Below are 24,199 nucleotides of genomic sequence, written 5' to 3'. Positions count from 1 at the left end.
AAAAAACAAAACTACTAGCAATATAGAGCAAGACTGGTGGTGGAAGGAAGACCAGTTAGAAGGCTATTCCAATACTCCAGCAAGAGATGGTGGTGGCTTGGACTAAGGCAGTGGCAGTAAAGACAGAGGTGGCTTTGAGAGAGATTTTGGAGTTTTGGGAATTGACAAGACTTAGAGCCCCACTTGTATGGACTCTGACAGAAAGGAGGAATAAAAGGCAACGCTAGGGTGACCAGCTGTGAGCCCATGTAAATGGTGGTACCATTAGCCAGGATGGAGAATGCAGTCAAAGGAGCAGATCTCAGCAGAAGGCAGGAATTCTGCTTTAAACATGTCAAGTGTGAAGTGCCTGTAGGAAATTCAGGATAGGATGGTCAGATGTCTGGTATAGAGTATGAGCCTGGAAGGGATATGTCAACTGGAGATGTCTGAGTATGGGAGATAGTGGGGTACACAGATATAAATACAACCACAGTGAGCAAATTATAGGAGAAAATAAGCCAAAGACAGAACCCCAGAAAATATCTTCATTTAGGAGACAGATGGAGGGAGAGAAACCTGCAAAGGAGACTGAAATGGAGGAGACCAGCAGGTGGGTGAGCTGTCAGGAGGTCAAAGAAAGAGTGAACTTCAGCAAGGAGAACTAGTCAACAATGTCAAATGGTGCAGGTATAATACAAATAGAAGGAAATTTTTGTTTTAACCCATAGGTTTTGGAAAATGAAAGCTTGCAGATGATATTGAAGAGATCAGTTTCAGGGAAATGGTTGGAATGAAAAAATGATTTGCGTATGGAAGATTAAGACTTTGTATCCTTGTATTAGTCAACCAAAGGGGTGCTGATGCAAAATACCAGAAATATACTGGCTTTTATAAAGGGTATTTTTTGGGGGTAAGAGCTTACAGATACCAGGCCATAAAGCATAAGTTACTTCCCTCACCAAAGTCTATTTTCACATTTTGGAGCAAGGTGGCTGCTGATATCTGTGAGGTTTCCTGGATTCTTCTTTTCCCAGGTCTTGCTTTTCTCCAGGCTCAGGCTTCCTTTCTTCCTGGGACTTGCTTCTCTTTCCTCTGTGTGCTTAATTCCCAGGTTCCAGCTTAAGACTTAAGCCTCAAACTCCAATGTCAAAACTCCAACATCAAAAACCCTCCAACTCATATGTGGGAGTACTGTATATTGTATATATGAATTACTGTGATCTAAAATTCTTGTAAAGCTAAGCTTAATAATTAGAAAAAAGAAAAGAAAATGATAGGACATAGACACTGAGGAAAAGACAGAGGTAGTTGCCTTGCCAATTTGCATACAGGGCAACACTTATTGCAGTGATGGAAGGCAAAACATCAAAAACAAAGCTTTTGCATTTTTAAATTTTTTGATACCCCAATGTATTTTTACCATAATTTTTCAAAATTGATATGTATTCTATATCTAACCTTTAAACTCATCACTATATTCCATTTTACTATTAATGGAACCTGGCAATATATTGGGCTTCACTTTTCAGGAGGTTTTGGATCACAGAGAGATTCAACAATGGCAGCAGAGGAATACTGATGTGGGATGTTATTGACAGGGGACATACAGTTGGCAGGGAGTTCTACAGGGCATATATCCAGGGTATATAAAAATGTTTGGATATTTTCATAGTGGATACAATTAAAAACAACAACTGAGGGAGTGCTGAGTTCCTAGCCAGAGGAGCTCTATCACAGTCCCTAAAGGAACAGCAACAATCCCCTAAGTGCAACGGCAAAGACCAAAAAAGAGAATGAAGGTCCAACAATGAGCCCTTGATACTAATGACTATGCTTGTGAGCCTGTGCATCTGAAATAAAAACAAGGCCTAAAGCTGCAGGGTGCCTAAGAGTTACCTCCTGAGAGCCTCCGTGTTGCTCAAATGTGGCCAGTCTTGAAGGCAAACTCAGCATGTAAATGTGTTGCCTTCCCCCCAGCATGGGACATGACTCCCAGGCATGAGCCTCCCTGGCACCAAGGGATTACTACCAAGTACCAGCTGATGCTGTAACTAGAAAATGACCTTGAATAAAAGGGTCAATTTGGACCAGCAGAATATCTCAGTCTACATATAATACCAGGAGTTAAAAACACTTTTTGATCTGAATCAAGGGGGAAATGGAAAGGACAAATGAGTTTATATGGCTATGAGTCTCCAAAAAGAGCTGGGAGGTTATCAGAGGGGTTGCCCTTATGCACACCTCAGCAGAGTCCCAGAGACAGATAAAATAGATACAACCCTGGGTATTGGTTCTTCTGAGGGCTACAGTGACCCACAGGTTTTATGGTCATGGCAGATGGAGTTCAGTGCCATGTGATTGGCCCTTCTTTGGAGTTTGTGTTTCTGTGTGATGTAGCCAGACTCAGATGTGATTTTTTCACAAGCCTTTCCTGTTACTTTTACCAGAACTGTAGTTGGTGCTGGGGTTTACCCAGGGGACCTGAATCTCTGGACTGACCATATGATAGCCAGGCCCTGAGCCTCAACAGACTTCAGCTCCTACACTCTAGTTTATTGGACTTACCCCACTCAGCTAACATGGAGTTGAAGAAGGTCAACCACCACACCATGGACCCAAGAGTGCTTACAACTGAAAGCAGGAGGATTGCATCCAGCATCCATGTAGAATCTAAGTCCCCTCTTGATATAGATGTGGAGTGGACACAACCATTCCAAGGTCCACAGGATGGAGGAATAGAATATGGATTAGAGTGGACTTACTGATATTCTATTCATGAACTATTGTGATTAGTAATTGAAGAAAATGTGGCATTGGTGTGGAGAAAGTGGCCATGGTGGCTGCTGGGGGTGGGGAATGGGAGGAAGAGATGAGATGTGGAGGTATTTTCGGGACTTGGAGTTGTCCTGGGTGATGCTTCAGGGACAGTTACTGGACACTGTATGTCCTCCCATGGCCCACTGGGTGGAACATGAGAGAGTGTGGGCTATGATGTGGACCATTGACCATGAGGTGCAGCAGTGCTCAGAGATGTATTCACCAAATGCAATGAATGTCTCATGATGATGGAGGAGATTGTTGCTGTGGGGGGAGGAGTGGGGTGAGGGGTATATGGGGACCTCATATTTTTTTAATGTAATATTAAAATAAACAAAGACAAAAAGAAAAGGAAAAAAAAAAAACCCTCCAACTCTGTCCTTTTCCATGTCTTTTATATGTGCGATCCCACCTACCAAGGGGTAGGGACTAACCCTACTAATGTGGCCCAGTCAAAGCCTTAACCATAACTTAATCATGCCCAGGTACAGACCAGTTTACAAATATAATCCAATATCTATTTTTAGAATTCATAACTATATCAAACTGCTACAGGACCTACAACAGAGAGATCTGAATCAAGGAGGGGCTCACTATATAAATGTTTATAGTATATTTTTTTTATTTAAAATAAAATTTTATTTGAAAAATTCTTTGCTTTTCTACTGAAAATTTATAATCTCTTATGAAAAGAATAGCCATCAGAAATATCCATACATGGAAAAAGTGGCTGAAATTATTGCTCTTAAATTGAAAGAACACATCAAAAAATAAAAGTTCTTTGTTTCTCTCAACACCAACGTTTAGAATTGAGCCTATGCCCATGCCATCATTTAGTCTTTTGAAACTTGGTTTCTATTCATTTCATAAGCCACAGATTATATCATCAATTCTAACATTCACCATTTTTCACATTCAAATTGATGACGCGTTATGATTTAATTAGCAGTAATTATCTCTCTTAGTGATACCTAAAGCATTTGTGCATCTTACAATTGACAGCATGTTAGATTTGAAGTCATATGGCAATTGTTTTGTGCCTCCTGCTTTGGGCAAGATCAAGATACCCTTTGGAGTGAAATGGATAGCTCTGCTTCCTGCCCCCATTTTCCTCCTGGACCAGACTTAGCGGTCTTCTGCAAGATGGCAGATGGAGGGACTGCAGTCACCTCATGAGAAGCCAGGGGCAGGGCAGCATGAGCTCTGGCCTGGCTCTCAGACTCTCTTACCCCAGAGCTTTGCAGGCCACAAGGGAACTGGGGTAAGTGAGAACCTGGTGACCTTATAAAACACCAGCCCCTCCTGACAGAGGGCTACCCTGTACTACTCAGGATTCTGGTTGCCAGCAGCAGATACCCCCTGTAGTGGGATTTATTGGAAGGAAATCTGGTGTTTACAGAATCAACAGGAGGCTGAAGGACCAGATTTGAAAAAGGGGCAGGAACCAAAGGGATCCAGACACTGGGCCTCTGGAGCAGTCTGGGCTGGATGTTGGACATTGCTGCTACTGCTGCAGCTTTTCCTGAATTAATCCTAACTCACCTTGGCTTTGCCTCTCAGGCTCCAGAGACAAAGCCCCAGTTCTGAGCATCCAGTCCAATTGCCCATATCCTGCCTGCGTCCTGGTCACCAGGAGATGGAGAGAAGGAAAATGTCTCCCCTTGGACTTCAGGAGAGGGAGTAAGGTGGAACATCTCATCATGATAGCTCTACTCTGTCTACCCAGACAGAAAGGGGTTTCTAACACTGTATTACCAGTCCATGACAAATGTCCCACTGCACTCACAACTGTGAGGCATGTCAACAATGAGAGGACTATGGCATTTTAAAATTGCCTACATTTGTGTCCTTCTGAACCAAAAACTAGCAGAAGAAACCCTTCAGAAGTACATGCCGTGGGTCAAGTAGGTTATATGTGGCTGACGCATTACTTGCAACTATTCATTCTTAGATCTTTAGAAAATCTTGAGGAAGGTCAGTGATTACTAAAGTTTTGCCAGTGAAGGAGATAAATGTAGCAACTGGAGATGGCAGAATTTGGGTGTTAAAATAGTGCGTCTAAAAGTTGCCATTGTTTGAAATTAGCTCACTGGGCTGACAGGTAATTAAGTTCTGCCACTAGTTTAATTCCTTGCATGGATCTGGGTATAGGAAACCACACATGGGTGGTAATTTTTTTTTATTCTCTCCAATCACAGAGGAAACATAACTGCGTATGAACTGGTAGCACAACTCATATATCAGTACTCTGTAGCGGGTCTACAGAAATCCTTTTCTTTAAAGTTAATAAACTATTTTGAAAATGGTTTCAACAGAAGTAATTCCAATTGCACCAGAAAGGAAACCAGAATCTTAAAGAAAAATATACGGTCTTTGCTGAGCAAGGCAAATATATCAGTATGCAGGAAAACAAACCAGTCTTCTGTGTTTTATTTCCTCATCAAATCCACTGAAACACTTTGTGTCTTTAAATGGCTGATAGACAAAGAATTCTCTGGCCACTAAAAACTAATGCCTACAACTGTTTTGGTTTTTGTTTTTAATTATTTCTTTGTCATTCACATTATCTCATCATACTACTTTGCAGACATTATGCTCACATTAGGTATACGTTGATTTTTTTAAAAAATGATCAAAACATATCCTTTGGGGAAGTATTTGCTATTTAAAGAACTATATAACCTGCCATTTCCCCTCATGTTTTTATGCAAAACTAACACATGGCTATCATCAACCTGGACCTTTTATAGCTAAGACCATAATAGAATTAACATTTTTTCAATAAGTTAGAAGGAGCACTTTCCATCATGGTGATGTGTGGGGTTTTTTTTTACCCTTCCTAGAATTAATGTTTAAAATAAAAACCCTGTATCTGTAAAAGGTAAGAACTTGATACTCTATAAAACTAATTCAAAAAGTCATTTGGGGAGACTGCCTCCAGTTATTACAATTAGAAAATGTGAATGTACAACCTAGATGGCTCTAATAAGAGCACAATTGTTATCTTAGAGTCAATAGAACTGATAATAAATGAATTTAGACCTTGACCCTTTACTCCCCTTGAGTCCACATAATGAGATGAAAGAATCTATTATTAGTCTCCCCCAATATTTTCACATGTTCACTCCCTTCCCTCCCTCATGATTTTATTTCCCCTGTAACATGCATCATCTCCTGACATATTTTGCTTATTTATTTGGTTTTGGTTTTCTCTGCTAATTGGAATGGAAGCCCCATGAGGAGAGCGATGATTTTCCTTGTTTTATTCCTAGCACATGGCACAGAGTTAAGTGCTCAATAAATATTTGTTGATATACAAGCAATGTTCTTTTCAAGATTTCTGCTTACAAATATTCCCAACTATCTTGGAGGTTTAAAAATCAGTTCCATTAGTCATGATAACCAAAACATGAAAACAATCCAAGTGTTGAATGGATAGCAAAATGTGGTATATGCATTCAATGGAATATTATTCACCTGTAAAAAGGAATGAAGCTCTTATACATGCTCTAATGTAGATGAACCTTGAAAATGCTTTGCTAACTGAAATAAATCTAAATAAAAGGACAAATATTGCATGATTCCACTAATATGAAATATCTAGAATAAGCAAATTAATGGAGACAATACGTGGATACAGAAAGTAGATTAGAGGTAATCAAGGACCAGGGAAAGGGGGAAGGGAAAGTTAATCCTTAATGGGTACAGAATAGTAGTTAGGGTGATGAAATAGTTTTGGCAATAGATGGTCATGAAGGTAGGACAACATGTGAATTGAATTCCAACCATTGAACTGTACATTTAAAAATTGTTAAAATGGAAAATTTTATGTTTAGATATTTATGTAAGTGCCATAAAATTATTTTAAAAGCCATTTTATATCTATTATTTTATTTGCTTATTCTTGAAACAACACTTTGTTTAAAGAAAAAATTATTATTCCCATTAAGCTGATGAGGAAACAGTGGCTTATAGAGTTTCTCTGACTTGTTCAAAATCAAAGGGCCAATAACTGGTAGACTCCAGATCAACTCAGATCAATAACTCCCCTTGCATTGCTTTTTTCACCACCTCATTCTGCCAACTTCATTGGGCAGAGGAATCAGTGCTTCATATAAACAGTGAAGGTCAGTTCTCAGGGCAGTGATTCCAGAATTGGGAAAAAAAAAAAAATATATATATATATATATATATATTTAATCTTGATATTCATTATTTAGCCTCTGGAGGTTGAAACATAACTTCTCCCACTGAACCTTATGCTGGCTCACCTCCTGGAAGGGGAAGGGTGGTCCATATCGAGGCCATGCAATGTCTACCTCCAAGAACCACCACAAAGCCTCTCCTTACACTGCCACTGAGAATTGAACCTGCTTGGGCTTTAGGTCTTTCTATTTCACACACAGTGTTTTTTTATTTCTTGTCATACTATGGTTAGGAAGGCAGTACACATGGTGGCTAAGGATCACAGACCTGAAAACAGGCAGAACCAGGCAGATTCAGCTGGGGGTTTCTTTGGAGGCATTGATAGATCTAGATTCTCAGAAATAAATTAGACTAGACAAGTGAAGTGCTCATCACCATCTTGGGCATTATTATGGTATACTTCCTGCATCCCTTCTACTACATTGTAAGATCACAAAAGAAACCGCATTTTACTGGCTTTATCACCTTCAAATGTGTTGTATTTGCCTTGCATTCAGTAGGTGTCAGGGCATGGCCACTGAATCCATTATATTTAAAGAAATGTCTGTAGAAGGTTCAGAAATGCAATCACTTTCCAACAGATTAGTGGCTTTTTGAAAAGTGCCTCTCCATCCAGGGCTCACTAAAAGAAAAAAAAAACACAATATATCCCTCTAGCTAATGCCTCCTAGCTTTGTGTTAGATCCTTTGATCAGGAAGATATATCATGTCAAGGTGGGTGTTTTGTTCAAGACTTTCAAGCAGGTTTATTGTGGGTAGGTAACAGTGATTTCTTTACATGTAGATAAGGTCTTATATGTTTTATTTATTGCTTAACATTTTAAAGGCTTATTTGTCTGGAAATCTGGGTAACTCTTCACTTCAAAAATTTAAGTACAATTTTTTAATCTCATAAATGTGATCTTCTATATATGGGTCAGTAATACATGGCAATTCTCCTTGAAAGTGTTTGCATTCTTTCTGATATGTATATAAGCATGGTTATAAAGAGATGAGATTAGTTCCACAATTTATACACATTTATACAGAGAAATGTGTTTCAGTGAAAATTCACATTTTAAAATATTAAATATCTAAATTGTAGCACTATACTTCACACATCCATAGTTTTTAAGTTGATATTTCTTCCACAAATCACTTGGTTAAAATATTGAAAATTTTGGGCTGTTTCTGAGGCTATAGATATTTGTGTGCACATTTATGTATGCATTTATAATGTGTTCTCTACATGGTTGATATTGAAATTTTTAATTGATATCATTCTCATGAATTATTGTGGAGGAAATGGGCCTATACCTAGATCCTGGGGTTTTGTAAGAGATCTGTAAGTATTTTCTGAATAATGAATGTATGAGATGGAAAAAAAAAAAGTGAAGTCATTTCTTTTGAACTCCACTTGAGTCAACGAAATCAATAGCCTAGAGTGAATATAATACTTAAGAGGAAGGTATTTTAATACAAAATTTTGAAAGCAAGTTTTAATTTTATATATCGTTTTATCTGAGTTTTATTTTCTTGTGACACCTTGATTCTATCCTACATCTTTGTGACTGATGATTTCAAGTGCTGTATGATGAAAGGAGTCTCTGAGAAAGGCAGATTGAGGGAAGAGGAAGAATGCTCACACATTTGCATAGGGCAGGAAGGGCACTATAACATCTGGCAGTGGTAGCCAGCTGGGCCCATTTGTTGGTGCTCATTAAATGCACATTAATGCTTGAACTTCTCTGAACGTGTAAATACCATTTTGGGTTGGTTTCTCTCTCCCAGGCCAATGGCGTTGACTTTTGGTACTCTACCCTGATTCTTTACTTGCCAGTGGCATTTGACCTAGGGTCAGCCTTGCATTTAACCCTTTCCTGTAGGTTAAAACCAAATTATTTGGTGAGAATTAAATTGGAAATGAGTCGTCTGTACAACAGGTGTCCCCCATGGAGAATGTGCTACAGGTGGAAACGTTTTAAGAGCTGTTCCTGGGCCATCCCCAAAGAAGATGCTGAGGTCAGGGAGGTAATCCCAAGAAATCACATGTGGTGGGGGCCTGGAGTTGGAGGTAGCAGGTGCTGATGCTGGAGTGGTTTTCTCAGCAGCTTGGGGGGACTTTCAAAAAGGCCCCTTTGGAGATAATTTATTCATATATTCATGAACATATATCTCAGGCATTCATTGGGGACTGATTTACTTAGAAGTTGCCCTAAATGATGGGAACTTTACCCTTTGCCCCTACCTCCCACCATCAACCAGAGACTTTGATTAGCATGAAATAAAATACTGCATTTTCTGTTTCTTTTTTTTAGAGGATGAGGAAGATGAGGAAATGGTAGAACCTAAAGTTGGCAATGATTCAGAACTGGAAAATCAAGACAAAAAACAGGAGGTGAAGGAAGGTATGGTGTGGGCACTAAGTTGAGTAATAATTTTATTGTTGTTTACTTTCACCAACATAATGGACTGTATAGGTAAGTAAAAATTAAATTTAGCCTCACTGTATGGAAGGTTTTCTATGATTATTCAATTCAGTTATACTTAGTGATGTAAACTGTAACCTCTGATTTGGAGTCATTTATTTCTTGACTAATAGAAGCAAATACACTGCCAACCATCCAGGCATAATTCCAGTAAAATTATTACTGAATCGTGATAAATAAGGTACTTGTTATTAGTTTTCATGTTATCTAGTTCACTCTATCATATATTACTAATGATAACACATTGGAGAAAGAAGATACAAATATTTTGTCAATAAACCCTGAAATTTTTTCATATTTTCTATATAGAAACATGAATCTTTAGAATTAATTGTACTTTTGAGACTTTTCTTCCACAACTCTGCTTGTGTAAGGAGAAGCAACTTCTTACATGTTTGAGTGATGATAATTACTAGCATTTGTTAAGTGCTTACTATGTACTCAGCTCCCTCTGAAGCACTCTACATATATTATTTGCTCCTCACATAGTCTTTTGAAGCAGATACTAGTATTGTAATACCTGTTTTATAGACAGGAAAATAGAAACAGAGAGATTAAAAACCTTATCAAAAGATAGATAATTTACAAGTATATGAGCCAAGATTTGCATTTGAATCCAAAGCCTATACATTTAACAACAATGTCACCATCCTGTAATAGCATTGGGTCTCAAATGAAAAAAGGAGGAAAGGAAGGGAAGAAAGAGAAGGAAGGAAGGAAACAAGGAGGGAAGGAGGGAGAAAAGAGAACAAAAGAAAAGAAAATCTAAAAAGAAAAATAAGAGATACTACAGGTGATACTTCCTTAAAGATCTAATTTTATATCACTTAGAGATTCTTAGTTCTTTGAGACAGATGAAAGGAACAGAATATTGAAAGTGTCATTCTTATTGACAAAAGGAGAGTGGCACCTCAGAACTGAGTGTAAATTTGAAAGGTACTTCTACATTTCTTACTGAGTATCCCAAATATAGATCAATATAACTCCAATTAGAAGCTCACTTCATTTTTAACTTTTAAAGATGGCTGTGGCTATGTCACAAGAGTGAACACTGGGTATTTTTGCAGGAATGGGTACATGTTAATCACATGTACTCACTTGAGCCCTTTGTGATCTCATGAGAAAATGAGTGCACCCCAACACCTAATGTAGATAACATCCAATAAGAAATAGTGAAAATATTGGAGGAGATGCAAGAGATGGCCTTTAAACTCTCTGGACAACTATCTTTAAAGGTTCTGTTTTTGTCACTGTGCCTGGTCTCATGCATTGCTGTTAAATTCTGGATTGTGATTGAGGGAAGGAGGAGATTCAGCATCTTTAACAGTGACAGCAGCCAAGGGCACAGGGGTTACTTTTTCTGAAAGATTCTAAAGGATTTGATAGAAGAGATCTCTCATTTAAACTTCTACCAAAAATGTCTTTAACAAAAAAAGCTGGTGAATAGGGTATTATTATCACAGGTGTAGCAAGGGACAAACAAACAAAAAAACACCAAAAAAAAACTTCAGGACCTATGAAAATTCTCCTTTTTTTTTTTTCTTTTTACAAAATATTCTTAAAATATACTGGATGATGAACAAGCCAGCATATTTTTTGTGTGTCTTGGCACTGATACCCACCCCACTCCCAATCTCCAAATCATCTTCTCTGGCAGAGCAATGCAACCCTCGTCTTAAGTTTTGAGGAAAAACACCCTCCAGTCTTGACTGCTATTCATGCTTCATGGAATTGATTAAAGTCATGTTAAAAGTCAGAAAGAAGTTTGAAAGAACATTTCCTGATACTGCTGCACCGTGTGCCTTATTCTCCATTAATGGCTTTTCTGTAAATTAGCACATAATGGGTTAAAAGCATGTTTATGTTGGCTTCAAACCCTCTCTGGTATTTTTTTGAAAAGGCAAGACAGTATTTTTGCAAACTTTTAAAGAATCTCTAGCAGATATAATCGTGGCGCCATTCACACGACTGCCTAGTAGTTAGGGCTGTGTCAGCACTTCCATTATGAGTCCTGTGTTTCAGGGATTTATTACTCAGCCATAAAAATTTGCTCTGGGCTGAAACTTGACATACACAGTTTCAAACCAGGGAACACATTTTTGAGAAATCTGTTTGGCTTTTTTTTTTCTTTTTTTTTGGTGGAGGGAGTTTTAAAAAAAGGTGGTAAGGGGGAGTTGGGAAATATCAGTATTCACTAGCTTTTGACATTTTTGCCTCTGAGACATAAAAATGCATTAAACGTGAAAGAAATAAAGGTTTTATTTATTACCATTGTCACTCTTTTTTCCATATATAGTAGGAAAGAAGCAACAGGTACATTGTAGCTTTTAATCAAAATTTAGGACATTTCTACAAATCCATGTCCTGGTGTCTAAGTTTCAGCATTCAGAAGAACAGAATCGGAAACCTAACTCTTGTAAATACTAATTAACTCATAAACCTCACATTAAGTTCAGAGAAGGATATCCTTCTTTGTTAGTTTGGTTTGGCTTTCTTGTTTCTGCATAAGAACCAATTTCACCATAAATTTCTCTTAAAAGCTACTGTCCCTACTTAATCTGGGTATGTGGGTTTATTTATTTATGTTTTTCCTGGCTATGTGGGCTTATTTATATTTGTATCTTTTAGGGGTATTCTTCAAAAATACTTCTACATGTACATTTTATATTGAAATTTAAAGCTACATTATTTATTATTTTTGAAGTGGATGTTTTTTTAAAGTAAATTTTAACCAAAACATAAGATATTAAAATAATATAAATTGTGAAATTCATTGTAAATCATAAATTTTATAGGGGGGAAAAATTCCCCCTAAAACCCAAAAGATATAATATATAGTAAAAAGTAAATTTGAAAGAATTTAAAAGTATTTTTATATATCAATCCAAAAGAAATAAACATTTCTATAATAAAAAGTAGACCCTAAAATAAAATTTAAATTATATTTTTATTTGGCAGGCCACAAATTCATAGAATTAGGTAGCTTTCTGAATTTTTAATTTTCTGAATCAAGCACATTTTTCTCATTCTTATGATTCAATATAAATATAAGTATTCGAATAAATTTTGATATGTTTGGACATATCTCTGTGTTCTACTTTTAATAAATAATCTTTACTTTTTAAAAAAGCTCACGTTAAATACAGAAAGTTTTGTTAGCTGTTAGCCTTGGGAGAAATACTCCTTGTTCTGTGTTGCAAAACACACAAAAATGCTACAATTGCATTCTATTCTTAACTAATAAAAAAAAGGAATTAATTCCTGCCTTATGCTCTGGTGAGATTTTTCTGTTAAATAAATAGCTACATTTTTATGCAATGAACTTGTTCAAAATAATTCATGAGTTCCAGGGACAGGGAAAAGCTGCAGACAGATATTTCAGGGAGAATTTATGGTCTATCCTGGGCAAATACAATTCTGATTTTAATTTTCTATGTTTGTATTTTGGACCTTGTGGATTTCATTAATCTATTAATTTTATCTTCTGAAATGTAATGTCTGGAGATGTTTTATCTGAAAACAGCATTTTGGTTGTGATTCCTGGATATTCCATTTTGTTTTCAACACATTGTAACAATACTAGTTCATTTAAACCTTTTTAAATGTGGAAGGATTTATTTAATCAAAAATTACCATGAATTAAGTTATTACCCTATTTAATTCCTAAATTGAATATTGTTTATAACTTTAAAAATATATAGTCATCTGCACATGCATCTTATTATTTTGTGCTAACAAATCATGTTATTTGATCCCTGTTAGACATCAAAGCTCATTATTAAATATATCCTTTGTTTTGCTTCAGTAGCAATTTAATTTCAAGCCAAATATTGCATTGTCAAACATAATATCTGGAGAGGCGACTGCTTCACCTAACTGAACTTGGCCTCTGCAAATACACTTTGATCAGCCATTTATGTTTCTCTTAGAGAAGAAGTCATGTGTCTTGAAAGCTGAGATCAAAGTGACAATAAGGTACAAGGAAGAAAAAAATTACAGAAAATTACACAGATGCTAGTTTTTATTCAAGGTAATGGACCTGCAAAGAAAGATACAGGTGAAATAGAAGTGGCTCAAAGGATAAACAGGAAATATAAAGTTTTTTAATATTATTTTTAAAAAGGAATGAAGGGGAAACCTTCCTACTTCTCTGCTTAATTTTACGTGTGTCACAAGTCATCCATTAACAGTGACCAAAACTGAGTAAGTCTTTTAAAATAAGACATTCATCTTGGCCTACTGGTATCTTCATTTAATGAAATTTGATTATTTATTTATGTAACAGTACTAACCAAAACACAATTGACCTAGCATATTGTAGAGTTTTATTTGTTTCGCTAGAACACTTAATAATTTCACTCTTCTCCTGAATGTACAGAAGGTGGCATAGTTTAAAAGCTTCATTTATGGAAGTTTTAGTTAACCAATTATTGAGTGTTTAAATATTTGCCCAGTGTATTTATCCTTAACCCTTAAACTAGACTTAAAGCTTAGGTATCATTATCCCCATTTTACAGATGAAACTGCTACTCACAGAAAGCTTCGATTAATTGATAAAGAATCAAAACTAGCAAATGACTTAGTAAATATTTTATTCCAGGTCAGTTTTGTGGAATTCTCCTTGTGATTTATGGCCTCCCAGGTACCTAGCCAAAGTCTGAATCAACACACCACCCACTTCAACATTTCTCACACTAATTCTAGGCCAAATTGCTCAGAAGAAATTGAGGTTCTTAGAAAAACCCAATACACATTTGCTTACTTAAGGTTCTGGAGACATAGGCAGCAAAGAAATATTTCTATACGTGTAGAGTTGCTGGAATGAAGGCAGACTGTTTTTGAGATGGTCCTCTTCTAGAATGGATGATCTAGAGTGGATGAATCATGTTTTGTTTTAATGTTAGCCCTGGAGAGCGTTTCTTAAGATGTGAACCAACTACATCAGAATCAGTCTAATTTCTGGAACAAGTACTACCCATTCTTGACTCACCTCCAGACCTGGTGCATCATGGTCTGGGGAGGACAGGAGAGGCAGGAAGGAGAGGATGTTATGGGCATCAAAAGCTTGAGATCCACTGCCAAGGCTCTGCAGAATGGCTTCTGGACATTTCAGATTTCATTGGACGATGACTTTGAGATACCATTAATCTAATTAAAAAGTCTTTCCATAAGAAATTATGCTACAGGTGACGGTACCTAAAAGCTTCCTCTGACCATGCAGCCAGGGAGAAATGGCTCCTGGTTATGGGGATGGTTGCAGAAGAATCAGGGCAATTCTACCACCTGTGATGGTAATGTCCTGCAATCCTGTAGGTTAAACGTCATAGGCGCTTCTGTTTGTACCCAAAGAGTAGCCAATCAAACATTTACTGAAGGTCTTTCTGCAAGGGAGTTGAACCGGGACTTCTGAAGAACTACAAGGGTTCAGGTGTCAGTTTCTGTCCTTGAGGCATTCTCGTTCTGGGGGAACTCCTAATCCCCTCTCTATAGTTTTATGAAAAACCTGCTAGTGAAGGTATGGTTTATGTAACCTAACCATGACTCTGAGGTGAGTTAACTTTCAGATGTTATGACATACTGCTAGTTATTTACTATCTGTAATATTTTGTATCTTCAATTTAGTGTAATAGGATTAATAATGCTAGAAAACTAAGGCATAAGAACAATTGGGAGACGTTTTATAGAAACATGTTTTTTCCCTGGGTTCATGCAGAAGATTAATTAGATAAAAGGTTTGGAAGGACATGTTTTAGCTTTTGAGTGGAACCTATTTAACAATCAGTCATGCTGACCTACTAAACAGCTAAAAGGATACATTTGCCCAGTGGAAAGAAGAAAGGTACTATCTGGATCCCCTTATAGATCGTCCTTAATTGCGCACAGTTTGACAATAGTATCTAATATAAATCCTTTTATGGATTTCTCTGTTAGGAACTGTTTGAGCTTTTAACTTTCAGAACAGATGGCTAAAATTTGAACACACCAGTCTATTTTCATTTGTAATCTTGATTTTTTTCAACTCTTCAAAATAGTAATTAGGACAGGTATGAAATCTTTTCTATAAAAGTGGTAGTGAATATATCAGCAAAAATCTGCAGTGTGAATTTGAGAATCATTTGCGATGATACTAACTCTTAATGCTTGGTTATTTTGCTGTGTTTTGCTACTCCATTGGCACTCTCAAGTGCAAGATTCCTGTTAAAAAGTAATTGTCACTCTTTCTTTCCCAATGATCTCTGTTACGTTACAAGCCCCTCCAAGGGAACTGACAGAGGAAGAAAAACAGCAGATCCTCCACTCAGAGGAATTCCTCATCTTTTTTGATCGGACTATTCGGGTAATTGAACGAGCACTGGCAGAAGACTCAGACATCTTTTTTGACTACAGTGGTCGAGAACTAGAGGAAAAAGATGGGTTAGTTTCTTATGTCATTTTTTTTTTTAATAGTCTGATAAGTATGTGTTGATTCTAAATTCATTTATGGATTGGCTGGGCAAATTCCAAATCTAAAAACTTGAAGAACGATGAAATTCCAGGATTGATCTTGCTGAACAGCTTTGACTAAGGGTTTTGGTTATAATGTCTGACTAAGCGTTTCCCTGTAATTATCATGGGCTTCTGTGAAATGCTTTTGAACTTGATCTCTGGGGAGCAGTCCAAGTGATAAAGACCTCTCTATACCTTCCTCCTTGGCAGAGTCATGTACATTGTCCCTCTGAGTAAAAAAAATTTATAAGCAGCAAAAGATTTGTATTATATCTAGTAGATCTATTCTTCATGCCTAAGCAAACAGGAAGCTGAGGAAAACAAACATGAGATATAGATCTTATTTGATGTTGGAGTCAGCGACAGAACCTGGAAACTTTTTTCTCTTTTTCATGGCTATAAGTTTATGTGTGTATATACCACTTAGAAAACATGTGTACAAAGAAGTATTTACAGATATTTTTAAAAGCAATGGCCTCAAATGTATTTCTCTGTGAATGTACTACTTGTATTGGAAAAGGCTTTGTCTACTATTCCCGTGGGATAAGTATTACCATTTTATGAGCCCTATAAGAAATAGATAAAGCTGCTTGTAAGCCGTGAAATTCTTTTGCCCAAGGCAATATGCGAAGGTGAGATCATTTGCCTTTTTCATCAGAACTTTTTACTATTTCTAAAATTCAAATATATTCTCAAAGGACAAAGTGGTTATCATCATTGAGGATGCACAGAAGAATGCAGCAGAGACCCTGAAAACAATTTCAGAAGTAAGTTCTGAAAATGTTCTCAACAATTGGCAGTATCTTTAGACTACTTTGAAGTGACAACAATATTTTGAATGTAGAAATTGTTTTATTCTTTTTAAAAAGACTCATTATTATATGATTCAGTTGATATTCTGGCTCCTTTTCTCCCCCGCGTGCCTGGCCAGGTGTTATCCTGGGTTCCTGGCAGGACTTGGGTACATATTCTTCTTGCTTGAGTTTGTGATGGTAGAGCTGAGGAAGGATTAATGGGGGGTGGGGGGAGGAGCTCATAATGGATCTTCTAATTAGGACCCAAGAAAATAGTCTGAAGCCAGATCACCCAGTGTGAAGGAGAGCTGTAAAAGACAAGTGATGTAGGGTGCAATTCAAGAAGGTGAGGAATGAAACAAATTAACAGAAGAATGTGAGCATAGAGGAATGCCCAAACTGAAGCCCAAGCAATTTAGACAGCTCTTTATGCAGATCCAATAGCTGCTGGCGCAGAGCAAGCAGCCTTCATTTTGAACATTCAGTCTTGGGGAGCATCTGCAGGACCAGCGTGGAGTTCTCAGAAGGTAGTGTTATGGCTATGGCCAGTTGAATGTCAGTCAAGCAACACTTGCCAAAGTGTAATCCTCCTAGACCCAGATGCTGTTTTGGTCTATGGCAGAAATGGGAAATATCTGGAATGCATTTGGTACACTCCCCGTTCCCTGCTATACCTGTCTCATGGCAGAAATCATTACTTGCTTTTGAGCAAAGAAGTAACCACTAGAGTCAATCAGAATTTTCAGGTAAATAGAAATATGCATATCATCTCTGGCCTAAGGCCAAATGAGGTAGTGTGGATGTCAAGGAATCCCCGGGTGTGCTGTGCTCCCTTGATAGCTGAGAGATTTCTAGTAAACCCCATTTCAGGCTAGATCCTATTAGGAAGTGGAGAATGGGAAACACTGGTCAAAATGGGAACCTGGCATGAATTGACATTTCATACCCAGCTCGGGACAACACATGGAAACTTTTTCTGGACCAGGCCAGAGAGATCTTTTCATAAGCTTTCATAGGCAGAGAGACCTTTTCATCATCTATTTATGATCACAGTTTGCTGTCTGAATTGATATTTCTGCCTCTGGCAATATTGTGTACCATTGTTTTGTCATTTCACTGTTTAAATATGAACAACATAGTGATAAAGCCCCATTCTGAAGCATCATATTTCTCTGTGTGTTAAACCTTCCTAGGGATGTGCAAGCTGGAGCCAACCTTTCTTTCAATCGACAGTTCTATGATGAGCATTGGTCCAAGCATCGAGTAGTCACTTGTATGGACTGGTCTCTCCAGGTAAGAAGTATTGTTGGGATGGAACAAACTGGGCTTCTAGCCTCATGATATTAGTTTGAAAAAGAAGGGAGATTTTCTCCATCACCCTGGATAAGTTGATTGACCTACAATTTTCCTCCCTATGCCTGTTTGTTTTCTTACTCATTTTAATGGGGTTTCAGTTTAAATACTCTACTCACTCCTGTTTCTGTCTCCTATATGCTAGGGACCAGATAGGGAGCCAGACCCTGCTGTAATTAAGGTTACAGTGATACCCTACTTGTCCAATCCAATGGATGTTTTTAAACCTTCATCTGCTTTGACCTCTTGTTGTCATTCAGCTTAGTTGACTTTACCCTACTTTTAAAAAGAACCTCCTTCCATTGTGTTTCACAATCCCACACTCTCCTACTTCTCCTGCTATCTGCCTGACTTCATCAACATTCTTTGTCCTCTCCCACCCTTAGTGCTTGTCTTCCACGTGGTCACATCCTCAGCCTCTGTTCTGCTTTTCCGACATCCTCTCCTCGGAGGTCTCCTTCACCCCCAAGGAGCCAACCACCACATGGAATCTGTTTATGTCTTCCCCCAAGCTTCCATGTGGTGGTCAGATTCGGGGTTCCCTCCTGAATTCCACTTTACACACCAGACAAGACCCACTCAGGTGTCCCATACAATTTCAAACTAATTATGTCAAAAGCTAACTCATTATTTCCACAAACGCCGAATCCTTTTCAACCTACTCTATTCTCACCGAGTTAAAGGCATCACACTACACCCAAGAGCCTCAAGCAGAACTCTCCTAATCAACATTACCAGTTTCTCCCTTATCACCTAAACCCTGTCTGTCACCAAAACTCTCCATTTCTCTACTCATATATTTCTCAAATCCATTCCTCTTCATTCCCTCTCAAATAATCTTCATTTAAGACTTCATCATCTTGTACCTGTAATATTTTTAACCTTCTAACTGGTTTTTATACCTCCATGCTCAGCCATCTACAGTTTTTCCTCTGAAAAGCTACCCAAATCTTTCTGAAATGCAAATCTGATCATTTCATTCCCTGTAATAAAACTCCCCATTGCCTATAAGAAAAAAGTCTCAACTCTTCCACATGGCATTCAGAATAAAAGCAGGTATATTTACCAAAAGCCAATTTTCTGAATGGTCAGCTCAGCCAGTAGACAGTTTAGCTGGTACCATGTCAAGCCCTGAAGGGTTATGCACAAAGACATGTAACCTGCTTGTGGTGCAGCCAGTACGTGAACCCGGCTTGGCGGACTCTCGGGCCCAGGGTATGTTCCGTCCTGCAATGACAATGGCATCACAGTAGTGAGGGAAGCAGGAACGTTATTGGCTAGAGGGAGCTGTTGTGAGGGGTGGGGTGTATGAGTGTGTATGTGTGTGTGCCTAGGATGCCTTCCTGTATGGAGCACAATGAAACAAAAGGGAGAGACATGAAGAGGGGTAGTTAGGGAAGGCATGGAAGGCCTGGTGAAGAACTCTCCATGGCATGGGAGATGAGGCTACTCCTGACCCATGGAGTCACGGAAAGAGGGCCCTGGCTCACGTGAACTGGAGGAGGCTTGTTTGTGCAGCCCCTGAATGGGGCATTTGGCATGTGACACTGCAATGATCTTCTTTAGGAATTTTTCCCATGGAATTGATGAGAGAAGAGTCTCTCCTTTCCTTCAACTTTACTTCCTCTGAAGTAAAGTTATGACTTCACTATTATGACTCAGCTCAGAGCAATGGTCCCTTTCTTGGGAGAAGGGAACTCTAGTTTAAACTGGTAAGAGTTGCCCTCAAAGTTGCTGGTTAAATTTTAAGTCAATCTAATACATGCCTTATCCAGGACACTTATGTGTGGCAGTTTCTGCTTTCTTGTAGCCTAGGCTTTTATGGGAAATACTAACCATAACTAGCTTTTAATTTGCATATCTTATGTGCTAAGTGCTGTGCCAAATGCTCTAAGGCATTATCTCTTTTCACCCTTATAACAATCAGAGGAGGCAGCCACTATTATTTCCATTTTGTAGTTGAAAAAATGAGACTCAGAGAACCTAAGTAACTCCCTAAAAGGCACCTAGCTAGGCTATGGCAGAGCAGAGATTCAAACCCATGTCTTACTCCAAGGCATAGGCTCTTAACCACTGCCTCCTACAAAGGGCTTATGAATCTGAACCCCAGAAAGCGTGTAAGTGCAAATGATATGGCACAGAGAGCAAGTGCTCTCAGGGCTCATGGGAGGTTGGAATCTGTTTCTGGTCAGAAAGGGCTTCTCCGAAGAGTGAGATTTAGACAAATGGAGAGAAGACGAGAGCATTCTTGGCAGAACTGTTCAACAGATGATATGAAAAGACCCCATTTACTCCTGCTGGGGAACAGGAGAACCAAAGGTAAGTGTAATGCCACACAACTGGACTGTCATCAGCCACCTAGTAGATGGGCATTTTCTGCTCTTGAATCCCTTCTTACATCCAAACAACAAAGCCCACAGTGCATAATCGTACAGGGACTAAAAGAAGCAGGTTTGGCCCAGCCACTTCCCGCCAGTGTGTGGGTGGTCTGTGAACACGCTCGGTGTATGCACAGAAATCAGATCCGAGCCTGAGGAAACACTTAGCTCGGCTTGTTCACTTGTTCTGAGTCTGGAAATTACACAGGAGCCTTCTCTGACACATTTGTCAGAAACAACTTTCACTGTGTTCTGGGATCGGCTGACAAAGCTCTCTGAGGAGGCAGGAGGGCCAGCATCAGTGGTGTCACAGTGGGGCTGGTCTTTGCCTCGCCTCTGCAAGTGATGGGCCATGTTGCCCATGGATTTGTAATGTGTGGGCAGGTTCCACACTGTTGGGTCATTTTCAGTACAAGATTAATCTTTGTAAAGAGTGTTTATCTGCTTGCTGTATGACCTTTGGTAAGCTGCCCACTTCTTGTGGCTTAAGTTCCCTCGTCCATAAAATGATGATGATAATAATATGTATTTCACATGCCTATTGTATTAAATGAGTGGATAAGAACAAAAAGTGGCACAGAAAGAGCACTCAGTAAATGCTGCATAGTACTAAAAGTAGTAAAGGAGGAGTGGTAGTAGGTGTAGAGTATGACTCTATTGTCCCCAGAACAAAGTCTAAGCTCATTAGCATCGTAATGATTACGATTAGAAGTCGTAATCATTGACTTCTGTGACGATGCCCCGAGATGTTTCCAGCCCTTTCTTCTTTTATACCTCATCATATAACCTGCCTTCCAGCCAAATGTGGCAGCCTGAGCTCTCCAGAACATATTGTTCCCCACTCTGTTAAGAAATCTTTATCTTTGGCTAGCTTAAGCAAAAAAGGAGAGTTTATTGGAGAGCCACTGGGATACTTGGGAAATCTAAGAAAAAAATGAACTGAGACACAGGAGGAGTGGAATTCTGGGCAGCTCGAGGGACTTCAAAAAGAAGCTGCTATTAATCTGATTCATTTGCCAGCCCACAGGTTCTGTGGCTCATTTCAAAATTTTAATAGTCAGGCTGGAGAACACGATTGGTCCAGGTTCAGTCAAGTGTCTACTCTGCAATTACTCAGTTATCCCCAGGAAACTGGACTCTCGTTTAAGGGGCAATCTTCACAGATGGGAGAATCTCTGTGAGCCAGGTAGATACTCAAGGGGAATGCCCTGCATCCATCTCTGTACCCCTGTCCATACTCTGTTGTCTCCTAAAAATCTACCCATTTGGCAAGATCCAACTCAAGTCTCATTTCTTCTCAAAAGACCCTTTCAATTTTTCTCCCTGCTGCTTCCATATCAGCTAAAGTGATCATTTTCTCCTCCATGTGCTGCTATGGAACTTTGCTTATACCTCTATCTTAGTATGTATCATGTTCTGCTTTTATGTCTGTATCTTAGTAGACTGTACTGTGGTTTACCTCCCTCTACTTACAGTGAGTTCTACTAGAGCAAAGCATATTATTATTGATGCTCTTATCATCACATAGTTCCCTGGCATGGTGCTTTCCAGATCCATAGTGGGCACATGCTCCAGTGAACATGAAAGGACATGGCCTTTGAAGCCAAATAGCCTTCCAGCAGAGTTCCCAATTTATCACTTATTAGCAATGTAACCTTGAACAGGTCACTTAACCAAGACCCTTGGCCTCTTCATCTATAGAAATAGGAAAATCGATGCCTGCTTTAGAGTATTGGGAGGCCCAAATGGCTAACATATCATCTAGCTCAGTGCCTGGCACATAACAGACTCAAGTTGGTTCCTACCCCTTCCTCTCCAATAAATGTTACATTGTATTTTTCTAAACACCAAACCAAGCTTGAGAACAGATTTAGTCATTTCCAGGTAAAATCCCCCAATGTTAAATTTTGGCTAATCCAACCCCAGGAATAAGCAAATGATCACAAATATCACAACTATTAATATTCTCCTTAAAATCATAATTTTAAGCACCATTTAAGGTTAAATTGTTCAGTGACTTGCTTTCTAATATAGAATGAGAAAACGTTACTCAAACGAACAATGAGAAAAGACATCTTAAAGAATACTTGGATATCATAAAAACTTTCCTGAGATAGGGTTTAAATCAGTATCTTTAGATTTTAAGATCCCAGTTACAGAAAATGTGCCAAAGGCATTTCACTGGTATTTTACTAAAACTCTCCCCGTTTTCCAAAGGAATTTTAAAGTCAAATAATTTAAAATATTTTTAAATGGAAAACGAAAAGCTGAAAGTGGGTACCAGCGATGAGACCCAGATGTGAAGCTGTGGGATATTATCCCAGCACATCTGGCTGCTCATTGGCCCTGGTGGTAGCCGCGTCGATGTTTATAGAGTTGCCATTTCACAAGTGACATAGTTAAACTTCAGATGGGCAGTCTGGAGACTTCTTTGTTTATCTGGATGTTAGTTTCTTTGCATAGGCTTTGAATCAAAGGCCTTCCTTAATAGGCCTTTGATTCATCTGCTGAGGAGCATTTTCTAATAAAGAATGATTACTTCCCCTGCTGGCCACATACATGTGTATCCTTGTGTGCTTAGACTTCCTCTGCGCCAACCAGCAAGTTCTCTCTGCAGCTTTAATTTGAGGGAGCTGAAAGAATGAATAAAACCACGTAGAATTAGTTTTGATTATTCATGATAGGAAAAAAAATGTTGATATTCAAATTTATAGAGCGAACTTCTGTTAAATATGTACACAGAATAGTGAAAAAGAAGGAAAAAATAAAATTATCTATGAGAGACAAGAGTGATATGGTCTGCTATGATCCAGATGCTTTTGTTAATGAAGCTGCCTTATGAGATCCCCAGGTAGGAATAACATTTCCATGAAATGTGTTCTAACTCATATGTATCTCCTACGAGATTCAGCATGTTTATTTGATAATACTCAGGACAGACTTCATGTAGGGTAAGTATTTCTAACACCTAGCATCACTGTAGCATCCATCTCCTTGTTATTTTACTGGTTTCTTGCCCTTAAGCCTTTAATTACTAACATAATTTGACAGCACAGTATTAAATATAGGGCCTTTCCACTGAGCACAGAGTCATTGAAATAAAAAGGAGCATTATTAATTCAACAGATTTTGGCACAAGTTTATCAGGTACTAGGAATGACTAGACCCTGGATTTAGAGGTAAAAAAAAACAAAAAACAAAACAAAAAAAAAACCAGTTCCTATACACAAAGAGCTTACAATCTAGTGAGAGACTTGGGCAAGAGGAGAAAACACATAGTACAATTTGACAGCCGCTTTAGTGGAGGTGGGGGGAGTACATGTACTACTAATGGAGCCAATTAGAGGCAAGGAGGGGATGCTTAGTTAGTGTTGTGTGGAGGGCATGAGGCCTTCCTTGAGTCTTAAAGGATGAGTTAATCATGGTATCAACGAAGGGGAGGTATTCTGATGAGAGTTTCAGACCTAAGGTGTAACCTCACAACTCGCCCAGGGAGGCTGTGTCAAAGGTTGTAAGTGATGAAGCAGGGAGGAAGAAAACGACAGAACATGAAGGATCTTATTTGACCTGGATTTTGCCCTGAATTTAATGAGGAGCCATTGAAGTCTTTTAAGCAAGGTTGTAAGTTAGCCAACTACATATTTTGTAAAATCATCCTGACAAAGGCTAGAGAGTGGATGAGGCAAGGGTGGCACCTGGTGAGCCTGGAAGCAAG

At 38.5% G+C, this 24,199-nt stretch overlaps 1 protein-coding gene across 4 annotated transcripts in view; it reads left to right on the top strand.

The window, feature by feature from the left end:
* DYNC1I1 (dynein cytoplasmic 1 intermediate chain 1) overlaps window positions 1-24,199 on the top strand; it is a 367,795-nt gene that overhangs the window by 230,042 nt on the left and 113,554 nt on the right. For all 4 annotated transcript variants that reach the window (XM_004470734.5, XM_004470736.5, XM_004470735.5 and 1 more), the window contains 3 exons: window positions 9,303-9,392; window positions 15,725-15,887; window positions 17,947-18,046. In XM_004470734.5, the coding sequence (XP_004470791.1) occupies window positions 9,303-9,392; window positions 15,725-15,887; window positions 17,947-18,046 (353 nt within the window). The remainder of the gene's footprint in view (window positions 1-9,302; window positions 9,393-15,724; window positions 15,888-17,946; window positions 18,047-24,199) is intronic.

Source organism: Dasypus novemcinctus, chromosome 5, assembly GCF_030445035.2.
Source record: "Dasypus novemcinctus isolate mDasNov1 chromosome 5, mDasNov1.1.hap2, whole genome shotgun sequence".
Classification (NCBI taxonomy): Eukaryota; Metazoa; Chordata; class Mammalia; order Cingulata; family Dasypodidae; genus Dasypus; species Dasypus novemcinctus.
This window is presented reverse-complemented; position numbering and strand designations above follow the sequence as displayed.